Genomic DNA, 15,757 nt, shown 5'->3' on the forward strand with positions numbered 1-15,757 from the left:
TCTTTATTTTGTCACATGAATTTTCCATCATACAAAAGAGAAAGTACACAGAGTAAACAGGAACAGACAGGAAGAGAAAGGTTTGTTAGTGATGCTGAAACCCCTGCCTCTCGTCTTCATTCAAACGCGCTGCAGAGAAACATGAACACAAACATTAGTCACATCTACAGATTGCAAATAAAGCTTTGTTCACGCTGCTTACATATGACTGCTCACCCAACCATCCAGGCCGTCATGTTGTAAAGTTTGCAGACGACACAGCTGTGGTTGGTTGCTTCAGAAACGATGAGACCGGCTACAGGAAGGAGGTGGAACACTTGGAGGACTGGTGCAGGAAAAATCTCTGCTTAAATGACAAGAAGACGAAGGAGAAGATTGTGGACTTGAGGAGGAGAAGACACACACACACACACACACACACACACACACACACACACACCCCTGCACGTTGGAGGATTTGCAGTCTAAGTAGTACCCAGCTACAAGTACCTGGGTATGTACCTAGATAGCAACCTTACCTGGAAAAACACTTCCAGCCTGATCAGGAAGGCTCACCAGAGGCTCTACTTCCTGAGGCAGATGAGATGTGTGGGAATCTCCTTTTACAGATGTGCGGTGGAGAGTGTTCTGTGCTCTGGCATCAACGTGTGGCACAGAAACTGCACTGAGGCAGAGAGGAAAGCTCTACACAGGGTGGTGAAGGAGGCAGTGTCCCAACCATCACAGACATATACACCTCCAGATGCAAGACGAACTCAGGGAGCTCAGGTTCTCCAGTCTGAGCATTTTATAATAACTGAATTCTCATTAACCACATAAAGGATGTGGTTAAAATATTTACACGATCTCAAATTTCTTAGAGTAAATAATGCTTTTTCCCTACAAACCCCAAGACTTTTAATGTGGATAAAAGACTAATTCCAAAAAGTAAAAAAACAAAACCCCCATTAACCTCTTTAGAACCTGGCGTCCACATATGTGGACATCACATTTTGGGTTATTTAGACCAAAATACTCAATTTTCCTCCACATATCCACTTACAAGGACATTATACTGCTTGTGTTCTACACTGTTAGACATTTTATTGTATTTTTACATTAACTTACTGGCAACACTATTGCCAGTAAGTTACTGTAATTACTGATCTACAGTATCTTTACTGTTGTGATGTTTTACGGTTCAACCACTTTACTGTAAACATATATTACAGTATAACAGCTTTACTGTAAACGTGGTTTACAGTTAGAAAGACTTACCGTGATTAAGTTTTATAGTATCACTGTACTGCAAATGTGGTTTATGGTATAACACTGTAATTGTGTACAGTATAATTTGTTTAGACTGTAATTGTGTTTTACAGCATATAAAATAATATTAACATTCATATTCAATATTAGAACATTTACAAAAAACAATATAATTCAATAAAGTAGTCTCAGAATAGTGAATTAAACCAACATTTATTGTTGATATTTTTTTAACAAGAAAAACATTTTTCAACTGAATAAAAACAATGCCAATAACCAAAATAAATAGAAGCGTACATGAAAACTACACAGTCCTTCACCTTTCTGTGTCTGATTTTTTTTAAGGAAAACAGTTTTTCATTCCACTAAAAACAGGACAAACCCACCAGCATGAACATTAAATAAACTATTACAATTGTAAAACAAAAATCATTTACAAAATGTAATAATTATCAGTGGGTCCCAGGAAATAGAATGTGACATGGGATTTAGATTTCCGTTACCAGGATGGTCGGGTTCAGCGTAGTCTTCATCACCACCTGTCAAAGACACATCATCAATATTCATGTTTGCTCAGGTTATTCACTTGTTCACATCTGTCTGAGATCATTCATACTGTTGTATGGATGTGTGTACAGTATGTATATAATTATCAGCTATGTAAAAGATATTATCATCTCTGTTCTTACCTAGTTGGAAGTCCTCCATTCAAACTCAGAGAGCCGCTGGAGGAAGGTGGTGATCCGAGGGCTGATGCTTGTAACCTTCCTCTTTACGACACGACCTGTCTTGCGGCTTGTACCAAGTTTTGCAGGGCATTTTGTTCCCATGTCTGGATTGATCCTCACAAAGAACCTTTTAACGGAAAAAAGGCTGCTTTAATTTCAAAATTAAAACATACGTTACAGCAATCACCTATATGTTTCTGCAACTGTAGTCAAGCTATCACATATATTTCATTCTTAAATGGTGTAAAGTATTTACCTCTGTATCATCTCCAGTGTGATGGACGCTGACTCCTGATACTCAAGGTTGAAAACGTAGTATGACGCAAAGAAGACAGCAAGGGTGCTGGCAAAGTCATGCATCTGCTCAGGCTCATAAAATACCTTGCCCCCCAAACTGATCATCCAGCGGCTTGCAGACATGAAATTATTCCCTAAAAACAGACAAGAGTCCAATAAGACAATGTGCTCACCCTTACAAATAAGGTTTCCACAAGAATGCTGGATAGCAGGCCTCACACTGTACAAAAATAGAATCCACACGGTTTGCTGCTATTTCTCTTATTATTTATTATCTAATGAAAATTATGATCAATTACAGGAAAAAACTGCCTTATGTCTTTGCATTTTGGCCTGTGCTGAAATGTCATTAGAGACTACACCTTCAAATAAATCATGACCCAAACATGGGGGAAGCCCAGTACAGACATGAAAACATTTCAGAGAATTGAAAGGTGAGTCAAACTTTACCCCCTGTACCATGTCTTGGTCAGTGGTGGATAGCTGTTGTACACTCTCCTTGTGACCAGTGATGGTTCTTTTTGGACCAAGCTTTAGTGGTGTCTTTTCAAAGTCTGTCCTTTCAATCAAGCAGTATCTACAAAAATGCGTACTACAACTGAAGTTTTCAGTGAAACCACCTAAGCAGTGTGAACCAAGATTATCTCTACAAATGGAAATCAAGGCCGCTTTGAGGGTATTTCCATCATCTGTCTCAATCCCTGTATCTTCTAGATCTTTAAGGTCTGTGATAATACTTGAGAAAACTTTCTCCTGACCAAATGTCTTGAAGTCCCTTTCTCTGCACAGCATCACCAACTGCATGGGATCAACTGAAGAGCGATTGTGTGGCTGGACCTCACCTAGACTCATGTAAACCCCCAAAACTTTATGTTTTTTCTTCCCTGACCCAAGAGGATTCACAACCTCAAATCCATCCTGGTAAAGGATGATGGACAATGAAGAAGGATTGTCTTTTAACAGAGCATTTTCTTTTACATTTCTTCCATCTGCCACATCCTCTACAACCATGTTGGAAGAGGTATGATTTTTGGATTGGTGATATTGCTCTTTAACACTTGACTGTCTAAGGAGTGATTTTAATGTCTCTTTGATGGAAATGTACTGGCAAAAGCATTCCTTTCCAGCAGCATCACTTCCCAGATAAATCTGGGTGGGTTCAACATAGTCAAAATACTGCTTGTAAAATTTTCCCATTGTTTTGTCAGATCTGAGTATTCCTTTGTTGTATATTGTGAAGACATCCTCTTTAGAGAGATTTTGAATAGTCATTTCTATCTCAGTTTGTGGTATGTCTAGCTCAGAAAGCTTGCCCTTCAACTTGTCAAAAACATCTGCCATAGAAGTGCTATGGACATGCAGAAATCCATCAAGAATACATTGTATTGTGCTCGCTGGCAACAGCATCTTGACTTGCATTTTCAGGTAGAAAAGAGCCAAATTATGTAAAAATGTCTCTTGTTGATTATCACACTCCTCTAGATGATCACATGGAGTTGGAGTCAGATTCTCCTCAGAAGGCTGAGTACAGTCTATATTTTCGGGGAGAGTTGACACCTGAGTTGTTATCACCGGCTTATGTTTCCTGGATAAATGTGTGGCAAAAGATGAGCGCACTCTGAAATGTTTGTGGCAGTCATCATAAGGACAGACAACTTTCTTGCCATCTTTAATATGAAATCTCAAATGAGTGCATAATGCTGAAAAATTCTCTGCCACATAGAAACATGCCTCAACTCCACAAGCAAGATTTCCTTTAAAATGGGTGTGTTTAGTCTGAGCCCTGCGATAGCGGTGGTTCCTGTGCATATGGGATCTGAATGCAGAAAATGTTCGATAGGAAGAAGGACATTGCTCTATTCCACATGTGAATCGATAATTAGCTGTGTGCTGATGTTTCTTCGTATGATAACAAAATTGTCTTAATTCTGAACAAAAAACACCACAAAATTTACACCTGTACATGGCTGCATGTGTCTGAATTTGAATTTCCAAAAAAATGTTGTCTACCTTTATTCTCACTAAATATGTCTTTTTACCTGCTGTTTTGTCTTGTCTGTCAAAGAACTGAGGCTACATCCCACTGTCAGCGCGGCCAGCAAGGGCAGGAGGACAGCAATGCACCACACTGGGCGGGAAAAGACAGAGAGAAAACTGTTAATTTAACGTTGCATTTATTTAACCCTTGAAAAATATATTTACATAAGTAAATAAAAGAAAAAAAACACACAACCCATCTTTTCCAGAATAATTCAACTAATTCCCTTTTGACCAACCTAACACAGACGTTACATGGTTTTCATATGAAAAAGACCCTGGATGACGTTGTATTAAAGGAAAAAAAACATGCTCCCCTTCCCACTTAAAAAAATAATAAATATTAAACTTAGGTTGGAGTTCCTCGCGCCACCAACCTAACGTTATATTAACTTTTTGTTGTTGTGTACTGCAGCTCACACAAAATTAAATAAAGCAGGCTAACCTACATGAGCAAGCTCAAAACTGGATAAGATTGTTTTAGCAGTCTCTAAATTTCCAAAAAAAAAAGTTGTCTTACTTTATTCTCATTAAATGTGTATTTTTACCTGCTGCTTTAGCTGAAGCTAAATGTCCCACTGTTAGCATGGCCAGCTTCTCAATAGTAATAGAACAGAAGCGCAGGAGGACAATGCACCATACTCGGCGGGAAAAAGACAAAGACTGTGGTTGCGCCTGTGTTCTTCGCCCCTCCCCGTGGAAAATATATATCTAAATATATATTTAAATAAGAAAAGAAAAAAACACAAACAACCTATTTTTTCCAGAATAATTCAGCTAATGTGCTATTTCGACCAAGCTAACACCGAATTTAAGCCCCCCCTCCCCCCACACACACACAAAAAATATATATGCTCTTAAAAATTAATAAACGAGTATGTTAGGTAGGAGAGTCCTTTGCATTACCTTATGACGTCCCGTTTGCAGTTTCCACACAGAGGTCCAACAATAACGAGGTGCAAAATCTTTTGTCCTCTCGAGCATATCATAATGAAGAGTTAACAAAGTTGGACTGTCTTTCCTCTCCTGTCAATCACTGGATCACAGGTCATGTCAGTCAGGATATGGAGTGGTGGTTGGTAGAGGTAGGTAGGTGGTTGGTAGAGGTAGGTAGGTAGGGAGGTAGGTAGGTAGGTGGGTGGGCGGGGCCAGCATGCATTCAGTGTGTGTTTCACTAAGTTGGGTTGACTAGTTCCCAGAAGAGTTCTGTACATGTTGCACGTTCAGTAAATGAGCAATTCAGTTACTGCTCGACTGAGAAGCCTCCGCCAAATTATTACAATATTCTCCACTGACTGAAGTTCGCCTTTGGCAACGCAGTGGCAAGCACACATTTGCAGCAGCTGTGCATGTGCATACAACTGCATGCAGCAGATTAGATGATCAGAATTCTTGAACCTTACACACAGGCAAGTCCCCTAAAAAGTCAAAACCATAATACTTTCACTGGTATCATACTGACAAATGGCATAGGTTGGAGGAAAATCTGGAAATGGTTGGCAGTGAAAGAGTTAAAATGTAATGCACTATTGCAACCAACCACTGAAAGAGAAAAAATACACAAACAGTATGATGAACCATTCAAATCACATAATACAGTAGCACTACTGCTAATGTGTTAACGGTAGGTATAACTACTACCGCAATTTTAAAAAATACAGTAAGTAAATGTAAAAAACCTTAATATACCCATAATGCAAAGCAAATTACAGTAATTAACTGTAGAAATGTTTTCAGGTAAGTTACTGGGCATTTTGTGGTATTTTACTGTGAAAAATACAGCAAAGGTTAACAGTGTATCAACATTTTAAACAAATATCCTCATATGTGGCTCTCATTTTTCTTAGAAACAAAAATTAGGTTTTAAAAAAATCTGGTAATTCTTTGTATTTACATTCATCGGGTCCCAATCAGCCCAAATTTCAAAGAGAAATTAAAAATGCTGCTGTGGAAGAGTTCGGGTCTTAGGAGGTTAAAATAAATTAAACTCTTTAAACCAACGTGCAGTAGTAAAAATCTGTGGAACAGTTGATATAAATCAGTGATTCTACTTTTACTGAGGACAAATTTAACTGTTTCATCTGAAGATAATCTTCAATAATCTGCAGATGACAAATAAACCAAGGAAAACAGCTCTCTTTATTTCTTACATTTATTTTCCATCATACAAAAGAGAAAGTACAGAGTAAACTGGAGCAAACAGGAGGAGAAGGGTTTGTTAGTGATGCTGAGACCGCTGCCACTTCTCTTCATTCAAACCCGCTGCAGAGAAACATGAAGAAAAATGTCAGTCACATCTACAGATTGTAAATAAAGCTTTGTTTGTATCTGATCAACATTTTCATTACAGTGAAGTCAGGTGTTCTGCTTGGTTATGCTATCGACATATTGGTGGTGGTTACTCTCAGAAACAGTTTTTAAACTTGGAGGAAAAATCCCTAACTCTTCCTCGTCTTCTGACCTTTGACCCTACCTGACCATGTGGGCTATGTCCCAGTTGGTTTCAGAAGACAGGGGTCCGAGGATCTCCACGCCCTCTTCGGTGACGATAGCGATCTCGTGCTGAAATGAAACAGAAATAAAATTGTTACTTTCTCCGGATGGCGTCCAGTACACCTGAGTGTGCGCGGCGGTGCGACTTACTCTGTTGTAGGAGCGAGCATCTCTGTAGTACAACACCTTGAGGCACCGCTCCACCAGCTCCCGTGCCTCCTGTTTGGTGATCTCCACCTTGTTCTCCACCACCTCCCTCATCAGAGGCTGCACACAGATTCAACACAGCTTTACTGGCACATGTCCAAACTCAGCACAAACACTCCATCACTGGTCTCTGCGGTAACGCTCTAATGCAAATGTCAATCATTTCTTGGAAGAACTGCTCTCAGATACTGGATAAGCAAAAGTCTTTTTCAGGTCATTGAAGAAAGCATCATATCGGGAGGAAGCAATAGGATGAAAAGTGAAAAATGCTTTGGCCCACAAAAGCGCTCTTCCCCTCAGTAATCTCCCACCTTAAGAAAGCTTAGTGGCGTTATCAGGGAAAGAGTGTGACAAGCAGCTTAAGGCTGGGGAACATTGTGATAAGAATCCCCCACAACATCCCAACTCGTGGTTTAAGCAAAACACTGTTGCTAAGCATGCCCACGACATCGACGTCGATGGATGGACCGTTGGACAGAAGGACATTTAGAAGGATGGATGATGGATGGGTGAACAGTCGAATGGATGGATGGAAGGATGGACAGATGGATGATCGGTGGGTGGATGGATGAATGTTGCATGGATAAATGCTTTTATTCCAATTTATAGACCACACTGAAACACCTCGAACCTTCACAGGACTTTTTCCCTTGACATTTCTTCCCCACGGATGTTCTGATATCCATGATCTCACTTTGAAATCCATCAAAGGACCAAAGTGGATACCATAGTGAGCCGGCTCTGGATCTCAGCCTACGTGATGCTGCTGATTTATCTGCTTTTGTTTGTGTAATGAAACTGTCGTTTAAAGAAATCAAAGAGAGAGTTCAGGCACACACTGACAGGATGCTTTTATTCATTTCCATTTTTTCTCAGTACACAGAACTCCTGCACAGAATCTCTCACTTTGTGCCCACTTGGTTTCACAGGTGCGGCCAGAGTGACACAGGCTGCTCATTCTGACTGCTTTTATGTCTTAAAGCTGATGAAACCTGATCACATGATAAAAAGTTGATGTAGGATTGTTGAGGTTTTTGTGCTCATGTTTAGTCCTGTGATGACTTCAAGGAATCATGAACATCTCAAACACGAGTCCGACTGAGAATAAGTCAATGAGCTCAACAAAAATCCTTTGTTCTCTGTGTCGTTTGTGGATCCTCCACTGGAGCTCCTGCTGAGACCTCCTTCCACATGGAGCTCTGAGGCTGATTCTGGTCACAGGATGGAGGACACACCTCAGAAGTGCTGATGGCTTTATATGGCCTAATGCTTTAACCTGCAGCAGAGCTGTGAATAAGGTTGCAGGTGTCTCTTTATATTAATAAAATTATGTGTGTGTATGTGTTAGTCACCGTAGGGAAATTACTCCTCTGCATTTTCCCATTCACCCAGTGAAGCAGTGTGCAGGGACGGTACTTTGCTCAGGAGTTCCTCAGGGTAGTCGTTCAGTGGAGTCGAACCCCCGACCTTCCAACCATGGGGCAACCACTCTACCTACTGAACTAGCCTTGCCCTAAGAGAGAGAGCGCTGCAGTGGAGTAAATAAGCCTGGCCACTAACCATAATGCAGTGCACCTGATAAGAGCTGTGTGAGACTGTACAAAGGTGTAACGATGTGCTATGTCTATACATTTGCATTTACAGTAAAGGCAAACTCACAAAGCTACACTAGTTTCAACTCGTCTTAATCCAAGTGTGCAACATATTATCATTTGTTTGTCTTCAGTTCTAGTCTAGTATATGTTCTTCTTCGTCTCCTTAGTTATGAGTCTTTTCCTGTCCTGTGGTCTGTCTTGTCCTCAGTGTTTTACTTTCAGTTGTACGTGTGTTTGTGTCTAATTGTGTGTGTTCTAATGATCTAGTTTGACCTGCTGTTTCCTGTTTTATTTTGAAGAGTCTGGTGTTTCCATGGCTGTATCCCAATTCAGGCTCTGCAGCCTTAAAGTACGCATTTCAAGGCCGATTACGTCACAGCGGCGCGCCGAAGGCTGTCCCGATTCAAAGGCTGCTCGAAATGCGGCCCTGAAATGCGTCCTTCATTTCCCTGAATTTTAAGGATGTGGCAGTGTAGACTTCGTGGCCCAACATATCCCAGAATGCATAGCGCGGCGGTGGGTGTGGATAAATTTGCAGAAAAAAACGGCGGATGAGGGGCGGCCGAAGAGTAAACTTTAAGTACTGAATATTATGTCACTTATTTATGTGCAAATGTTTAATAACGAAGAACATTAAAACATTACTGTTGGCCACATGTCGGCAAAGTTATGTGACATCAGTGACGTTTGTACTAACTTGGTTTTAAAGCCTTTACTTTAAAATATACGCCGTTCAATAGCTGAGCTTAATCTCACAGAGAATGATCAAAGCTCATGTAGAAAGAAACAAATGAACAAAAGATTTTCTCCTTCATCTCTGTCAAACACAGCTGTATGACACGTTTCCAGCTGTTAGTATCATGGTTGCTTGGCAACCTGGGCAGCACAACGGAGGCTTTTTTTTTAAACTTTATTGACAAACAACAGTATCAGCGCAACGGAGGCTAGACCGTCCCATTACACAAGCCTCGCACTTCCGGCCTTAGCGGTCTTTCAGTACGCGGCCCTTGAGGATCGTTGAGGCTGCAGAGCCTGAATTGGGATACAGCCCATGTTTAACGGGTTAAGTTTTACTTCCCCTGTGGTGTCATTATGTTTATTCCTGTCAGCTGTTTCCCCTTCACCTGATCACTTCCTGTGTGTATTTAGCCTGTGCGTTTTCATTCAGTCTGTCAGTCTTCCTCCCTCCACGTTACCTCAGGTTTAAAGTCTTTCATGATTCTGTTCAGGGCGTGTTCATGTTTCCTCGCGTGCACCTGTTCAGAATCATGTTCGTGTCACTTTGTCGTAGTCGTCACAGTTTAGCTTTTAGTTGTAGTTCTCTCCCCCTGCTTTGTTTTTGTCTTCATGTCTTCAGCCTCATAAACGCTTCGCCTTTTGTGTAAACTCAGCTCCGTCTCCTGGCGTGTCTGCACCTGGGTGCTCCTTCTCACTCCCACATTCAGAAGTTAGGGAGATTGTCACAGTCTGTGGAAGTGGACGATCTCCCTAACTGGGTCCGATGTCCTACAGTTGTTTGTGGCGGTAAGCACAGACCCAACCACATATTTGCACTTGACACACGGTTGCTGATACAACACCCCTGGGCTGCAGCTTTTAGCAACACGTGCAGAACAACAACAACTCAGGACCCTTTTCATTCTTCGTATACATGATTGATAGGTTTGTAGCTTGAACCTATTCGCTGGAACGTTGAAGGCAATATAATTACACAGCAAGCAAGACACGAAGTAGGCAAAGTTCTCTGGTTTACTCATGCATGAGGGAGATCCGGCTGGAGCCAAGTGTCGTCCCACCACTTGACCCCCATCAGACTCTCAGCCAGGCTCCCCATAGCACTCCTTTTATTGTGGTTACATGAATATGCATAGGGTCATTAACATGTAACATCTTACATAGGTATACATGTGAACAAAGAATACTGTGTGTGTGTGTGTGTGTGTGTGTGTGTGTGTGTGTGTGTGTGTGTGTGTGTGTGTGTGTGTGTGTGTGTGTGTGTGTGTGTGTGTGTGTGTGTGTGTGTGTCTCCAAGATAGCTGGTGCCAGGAGTCTAGGGCTCCATCTGAACAAAAGGCTCTTATACTTAAAGAGATATACGTGTGTACATATATCAGAAAGAGAAAATACAACCTCTCCTAGGAGGAGGTGTGTGATCTATGCCAGAACACTCTGTAGAGGAGTGAACGCACTCCCCCCCTCTTCATGCTTACACAGAGTTGTTACAGACCTAGGATGAGACATTCTTTCAATCTACAAATGATTATATACTTCTAAGCTTAAATGGTTAAATATTTCTAAGCATAAATGACAATCAACAATACAAAACCTAACAATGATGGAGCTGCGGTGTGTCGGTCTCCCCCGCAGACGTGCCACAAACCAACGCCTGCCACAGTGTTAATGTCAGCTAAACGCTTTTTATCATGTGGATCCTGAGAAACAAACAGTACATGTTCTGTCGTCTGAAATACTTTAAAAATGGATGATGTTTAAAAACCTTTGAATCCCGCCGTCTTATTTCTTCCTTTCCTTTGTTTGGACTTTTAAAATCTTTCTTTACTGCTTGATACTGAGCGCAGTTCACCGAGAGGACCTGAGGGGGAGCCAGAGATCAGACAGACTGGGGCCCACGATATCTGATCAAAGGAGTCTTTTCTCCATTTTCTTCATCATCAGAGATGTGATTGAAATCTGCAGAAGGAGCAGACAGATGGTCAGACAGCAGGAAGAGACGAAAACAACAGAAACAGGAAACAAGCTCCTCCTCTGACCTCTGACGTGGAGCCTCAGACACTTTGCCCTCACGACTCGTTCTTCCTCTTTGATGGTGCACGTATACTCGCCACTGTCGAGCACCGTGGGCTCGCGCAGGACCAGACTGAGGTTTCTGTTCTTACGAGGATCTTCGTCCTCCATCTTTGTGCGGCCACGGTACAACCAGGTCTGCTTCTCCAGACAGTTCGAGCCGCTTTGATAGACATGGACAATCATGGGCCACGGCTCATGACGGCTCCACTCCACAGTGGCTTTTTCTGGTGGAGGAATCCAGGTTTTCCAGGGCAGCACAACATCGACCCCCTCTGACACCTTCACCTGAGGGACTGAAAGGACAGCCGATCAAAGCATCAGACCAGACATTTGATCACAGACTGTATATAAAAAAATATACATATCCACCGTGATGTCACCCAGTTGTTTGTTGACTCCATGTTTTGTAATTTTGGAGCCAAAAATGAGCAGAAGTTTCATAAGTAAATACAAAGTGTTGATAACAGAACCCCGAGGAGCTCCGTGACTGTGAGTACAGCCTCTGGGACGTCCTCCACTTTCTCTTTTTCTGTTTCCTCTTAAAGCTGCAGGCTACCTGCACTATCTTTATATGACGCTGACATCATGTCAAATATTCAAGTGTACACACAGATGTACAGGAGGTCCAAAGGGGAAAACTATCTAAATTGTTTCTGTATCAGGCTGTAAACATGTTTCCACATGGGAGTCTAAGGCAGACCTTCCCAAAGTGTGGGGCCCGCCCCCTAGGAGGGGCGCAGAGCCATGGCAGGGGGGGCGCGGGATGAAAGGGGGAGAAACAAACAAAACGCTTGGACACTGCTAGCACGGCGCCTACAGAAACACAAAGCAGGAGATGAAGCATCGCTGAATGTTTCCAAACCAACTTCATTCTAAGCCAAAGACTACAAAACATGGTGAAGCAAATCTGCCCTTTGGCTTCACCTGCACAGGTGCGGAGGTAGGTCTCCCTGCAGGGTTGGTTTTCCCTGCGTCGGGAGCAGCGCTGGGCTGTTTAAATCACAGATAAACAGGATCCCACATTCTTGATCTTTAGTTCACAAACACTTGTTGTAATGACTAACTGCTCCTGACATGTTGGAGATGTTTGCTCTTTATACAGTAAAGTTACAGCAGGATACAAATAACATCAGGCTGATCCTGCCACGATTTGTTCCCTCGGTTCAAATCACGGACAAACAGGATCCCACAGCTGTTTATGTTTTTAAACCCATTTTGCACAGAGAGGCAATTTTTGAAAAATGTATTGATGCAATGTCGAACATTATTACACAGGAAAAAACAACTACATGTAAAATAATGACACCGTGACGCCTCTGCCTTTGTAATGGAGGGACAGCGTGTAAAACCTGCAGACAGTCAGATTAACAGCATTTTGTCTCTATCTGCCATTCTGCAGTTCATCTCATGTAAACAATAACATGGCCACAGCGTGACGTGAATAAAGGCACATACCTTTGACGCTGCGTGACCAACTCTGTATTCCTCGTCCACACGTAAACGCAAAAAAAGGAGTTTTAAAAAAGTCTCAGTTTTCGGTGATTCCAAACGCCGTTTACGTGGACGAAACAGCTGTGTTTTCAGAAATACCCGTGTAGGTGTGGAGGTAGCCTAAAAGAGTTAGTAGTTTATTTTATTACTACCTGTAATTTATTGCAGTTTACTTGTATTTGCTTAATTGTTTACTAAATGTTTGAGGTGTGAAATATGGAGCAAAATATGGGCGTGTGTGGTTGGAGGATGAGTGTGCGCGTGCACGCGGGGGGCGCGAACATCTTTCTTGTAAAACAAAGGGGGGCCCAGCAAAAAAAGCTTGGGAACCACTGGTCTAAGGGGACTGCAGGTACGAGCTTCAGCCCTGGAGCGAGGTTCTTACCTCTGACTTCCAGCCTCAGTCGTTTCTCATCCAGCACGACTTTGCCCCTGCAGAGGGTGCAGAGGTAGATCCCGCTGTCTCGTCTTCGCGGTCGCCTCAGGGTCAGACTGAGATCTCCTGATGTCAGCGGGTCCTCGACCATCTCTGTACGGTCCATGTATTTCGCACCTGGTTTGCTTTCGCCGTTTGAGTACTCATGAACTGTGATCAGTTTGAAGCCAAGCCTGGAGCGCCTCCACACCACCGTAGCACCGACTGGCAGGTTAGGTGTGGTTTTAAATTGCAGGTGAACAGACTCCCCCCCTTCATCCACCTCCGTGGTGGAGACTGAGAAGAACCAAAACCAAAACATTAAATATGGAAGCTGAACCTAAACCACAAGATACACAGAACCAAAACGTAAAACAAATGGAAAGCATACCCATCTTAAAATAATACCAGAAATATGCTACAAAACCTCCGCCAGCAACCAGACTGATGGCCATGACGCTCAGGAAAGCCGTGGCCCAGGTGGGAAACGGTTCTGTTGGTCAGAGAAAGAGGCCCAAATGTGAGCGTGTGAACCGCATCCCTCCCTCTCACCCGTGTCCCCTTCCACTCACTTTTGACGTGCTGCAGGGCTACTTTCTGCCTCAGCGTGTCCGTGCCCGTGTTGATGGTGCAGACGTAGTGACCGTTGTCTCGCTCTGAGGGGTACTTCAGGGTCAGACTCAGGTCTCCCGTTTTCAGCGAGTCCTCACGCATGCGCGTGCGTCCGCAGAAGAATTCGTCCTGTTTCTTCGGCAGCTCTGCGCTGCTGTTTGGGAACACGTGGACAATCATGGGGATGGGCTCGGAGCGGCTCCACTCCACGGTGGTGTCGGCAGGCAGCGGAGATGTCGTTTGGCAGGGCAGTTGGATGAACTCCCCTTCTGTCACCTCCACCTCCAACATGCCGACTGAGAGGGTAAAAGAAAAGGTGTGCATGACGGTCAGGGTCAGGTTAGTGTGAGGGGATGTCGGCCTTTTTCAAACGACTTCATCACAAACTATCATTATGTCCATGAGTTTGTTCAACATTTAGTTTTGTTTTGTCAGTTCAGCACAGATTTAACCAGCTGCTCCATGTTGTTATTCTTGGACCCTAGAGCAGCTTTGCTTGAGAGCCAGTTCAAGATCATCTTTCTTTATCTGATCCCAGGACTCGGAGCAGCTGAGAAAAACATAGCATGTGGTTCCTGATCTGAAGTCATGCTACTCTTACTTGTTCTCGAGGACCGAATAATTAAAAATTTGTGTCATCCTCAAAAACTGAAAGCTGGTGGGCGGGGCTTCTGTGTGCTACAGTGACCATATGTTAAATGGACAGGTTGTCATTCACAGACATCTTTTCTGTGTTGAAGTGCTTTCTGTCTAACGTTCACACTGTGATGGATGCATGGGTTGATGCAACCAGGGAATTGAACCATCAACTTTTTAATTAGTCCTGTTGACCTGCTGCACTGAGTGAGGTAAAGCAGAGTGGTCTAAACTGTTAAATCTTACGTGCCTGAGCTACTTTGACTTCAAAGAGAGCAGAGTCCGGTGCTGACCTTTGACCTGGAGCTCTACGTCGGTCAGCTTTAGCACGTCTTTCTGCTTGCTGATGATGCAGTCGTAACTTCCGGTGTCAGACAGCTCGGGTTTGCTCAGAGTGAGGCTCAGGTCTCTGGGGTCCGCCTCGTTCGCCCTCATTGCCGTGCGCCCACGGTAACGCATGTTCTGACCATCCGGCTCGTCTCGGTCTTCGTGCCGCCTGTGGATGGCGCTGGGATCGAGGTCAGGGCGGGTCCATGTCACTGTGGTGTCCTCTAGTAAAAAACCTACCCGGCAGGGCAGAAGCACAGACTCCGCCCCCTCGTACACTTCCACTTTTGCAGCCAAGGCATGCTGGGAAACTGGGACACACGCACAACAGTGTTTTTTAACTTTGCTGTCACTGTTTGGGAGAGAGACAGAATCTACCAAAATAAAACAGGAAGTGCACTTAAGACTTAAAACTCAGGAATGAAGTGAGAATAACCCCATTAGGGGGTAAATAAGCGAGAGAAAAAACTGAAAGTAGACTGAACAAAAATAGAGCTGAACAGTGCAGGTTAGGAGCTTTAGGACCACAAACCGTGCGTTGATTCCTGATAAAAGTCTGTCTGAGACCGCTGTGATCCAAAGCTGCTGCTGAGACAGCAAGAGTCAGAGATAACCCACAGCTGCCCACACTATCTTACCGAACACGAGGATCAAAAAGCTCCTCATCTTCCTTGAGTAAGTGTCGTTTTAAGGGCTGGCTTTGTCCAGAGTGGATCTATAATGGTGACAGGTGGCTCGTCGCTTCCCCAGCAAACAGAAAGAAAAACAAGCTCCAGAGAAGAGGCACCGGGAATGTGAAGATTCCAGTCGAGCAGCTTTCTGCAGCAGCAAAGAGGAGAAATCGGAGCGCCCCGTCCACAAAG

The 15,757-nt window shown here is 43.3% G+C and overlaps 1 protein-coding gene and 2 long non-coding RNA genes across 5 annotated transcripts; all 3 read right to left on the bottom strand.

Annotated features, from left to right (window-relative positions):
- Positions 1-1,465: 1,465 nt before the first annotated feature.
- On the bottom strand, positions 1,466-5,328 carry LOC308384622. 2 transcript variants are annotated; one of them, XR_013969362.1, is made up of 5 exons: positions 5,217-5,328; positions 4,313-4,401; positions 2,233-2,407; positions 1,938-2,103; positions 1,466-1,787 (listed from the first exon to the last, which is right to left on the bottom strand). It is a non-coding gene; the product is annotated as an uncharacterized lncRNA (long non-coding RNA). The 2 variants fall into 2 exon arrangements; XR_013969363.1 differs by lacking the exon at positions 4,313-4,401 and having other exon boundaries at positions 5,217-5,295.
- A 1,103-nt stretch (positions 5,329-6,431) lies between these two features.
- LOC308384643 lies at positions 6,432-7,106 on the bottom strand. The gene is made up of 3 exons (XR_013969366.1): positions 6,954-7,106; positions 6,784-6,872; positions 6,432-6,572 (listed from the first exon to the last, which is right to left on the bottom strand). It is a non-coding gene; the product is annotated as an uncharacterized lncRNA (long non-coding RNA).
- A 3,425-nt stretch (positions 7,107-10,531) lies between these two features.
- Positions 10,532-15,644, bottom strand: LOC308384852 (uncharacterized protein). Of its 2 annotated transcripts, none has more exons than XM_080863486.1 (7): positions 15,533-15,644; positions 14,861-15,205; positions 13,892-14,227; positions 13,747-13,812; positions 13,290-13,616; positions 11,377-11,706; positions 10,532-11,296 (listed from the first exon to the last, which is right to left on the bottom strand). In XM_080863486.1, the coding sequence occupies exons 1-7, from the start codon at positions 15,558-15,560 to the stop codon at positions 11,217-11,219; spliced, it is 1,512 nt and encodes a 503-aa protein (XP_080719612.1). In that variant the 5' UTR covers positions 15,561-15,644; the 3' UTR covers positions 10,532-11,216. The 2 variants fall into 2 exon arrangements, with proteins under 2 accessions (XP_080719612.1, XP_080719611.1); XM_080863485.1 differs by having other exon boundaries at positions 13,711-13,812.
- Positions 15,645-15,757: the final 113 nt, after the last annotated feature.

Source organism: Rhamphochromis sp. 'chilingali' (genome assembly GCF_963969265.1).
Source record: "Rhamphochromis sp. 'chilingali' genome assembly, chromosome: 17".
Taxonomy (NCBI): Eukaryota; Metazoa; Chordata; class Actinopteri; order Cichliformes; family Cichlidae; genus Rhamphochromis; species Rhamphochromis sp. 'chilingali'.

Bases quoted from the DNA above. Each gene is read 5' to 3' on its own strand.
- LOC308384852 (XM_080863485.1), bottom strand. From the start codon at position 15,560: ATGAGGAGCTTTTTGATCCTCGTGTTCG. The intron at 14,228-14,860 runs GTCAGCACCGGA...TTACCCTCTCAG, and splicing joins CGTAGAGCTCCAGGTCAAAG to TCGGCATGTTGGAGGTGGAG. The intron at 13,813-13,891 runs GTGAGTGGAAGG...TCTGACCAACAG, and splicing joins AGCCCTGCAGCACGTCAAAA to AACCGTTTCCCACCTGGGCC.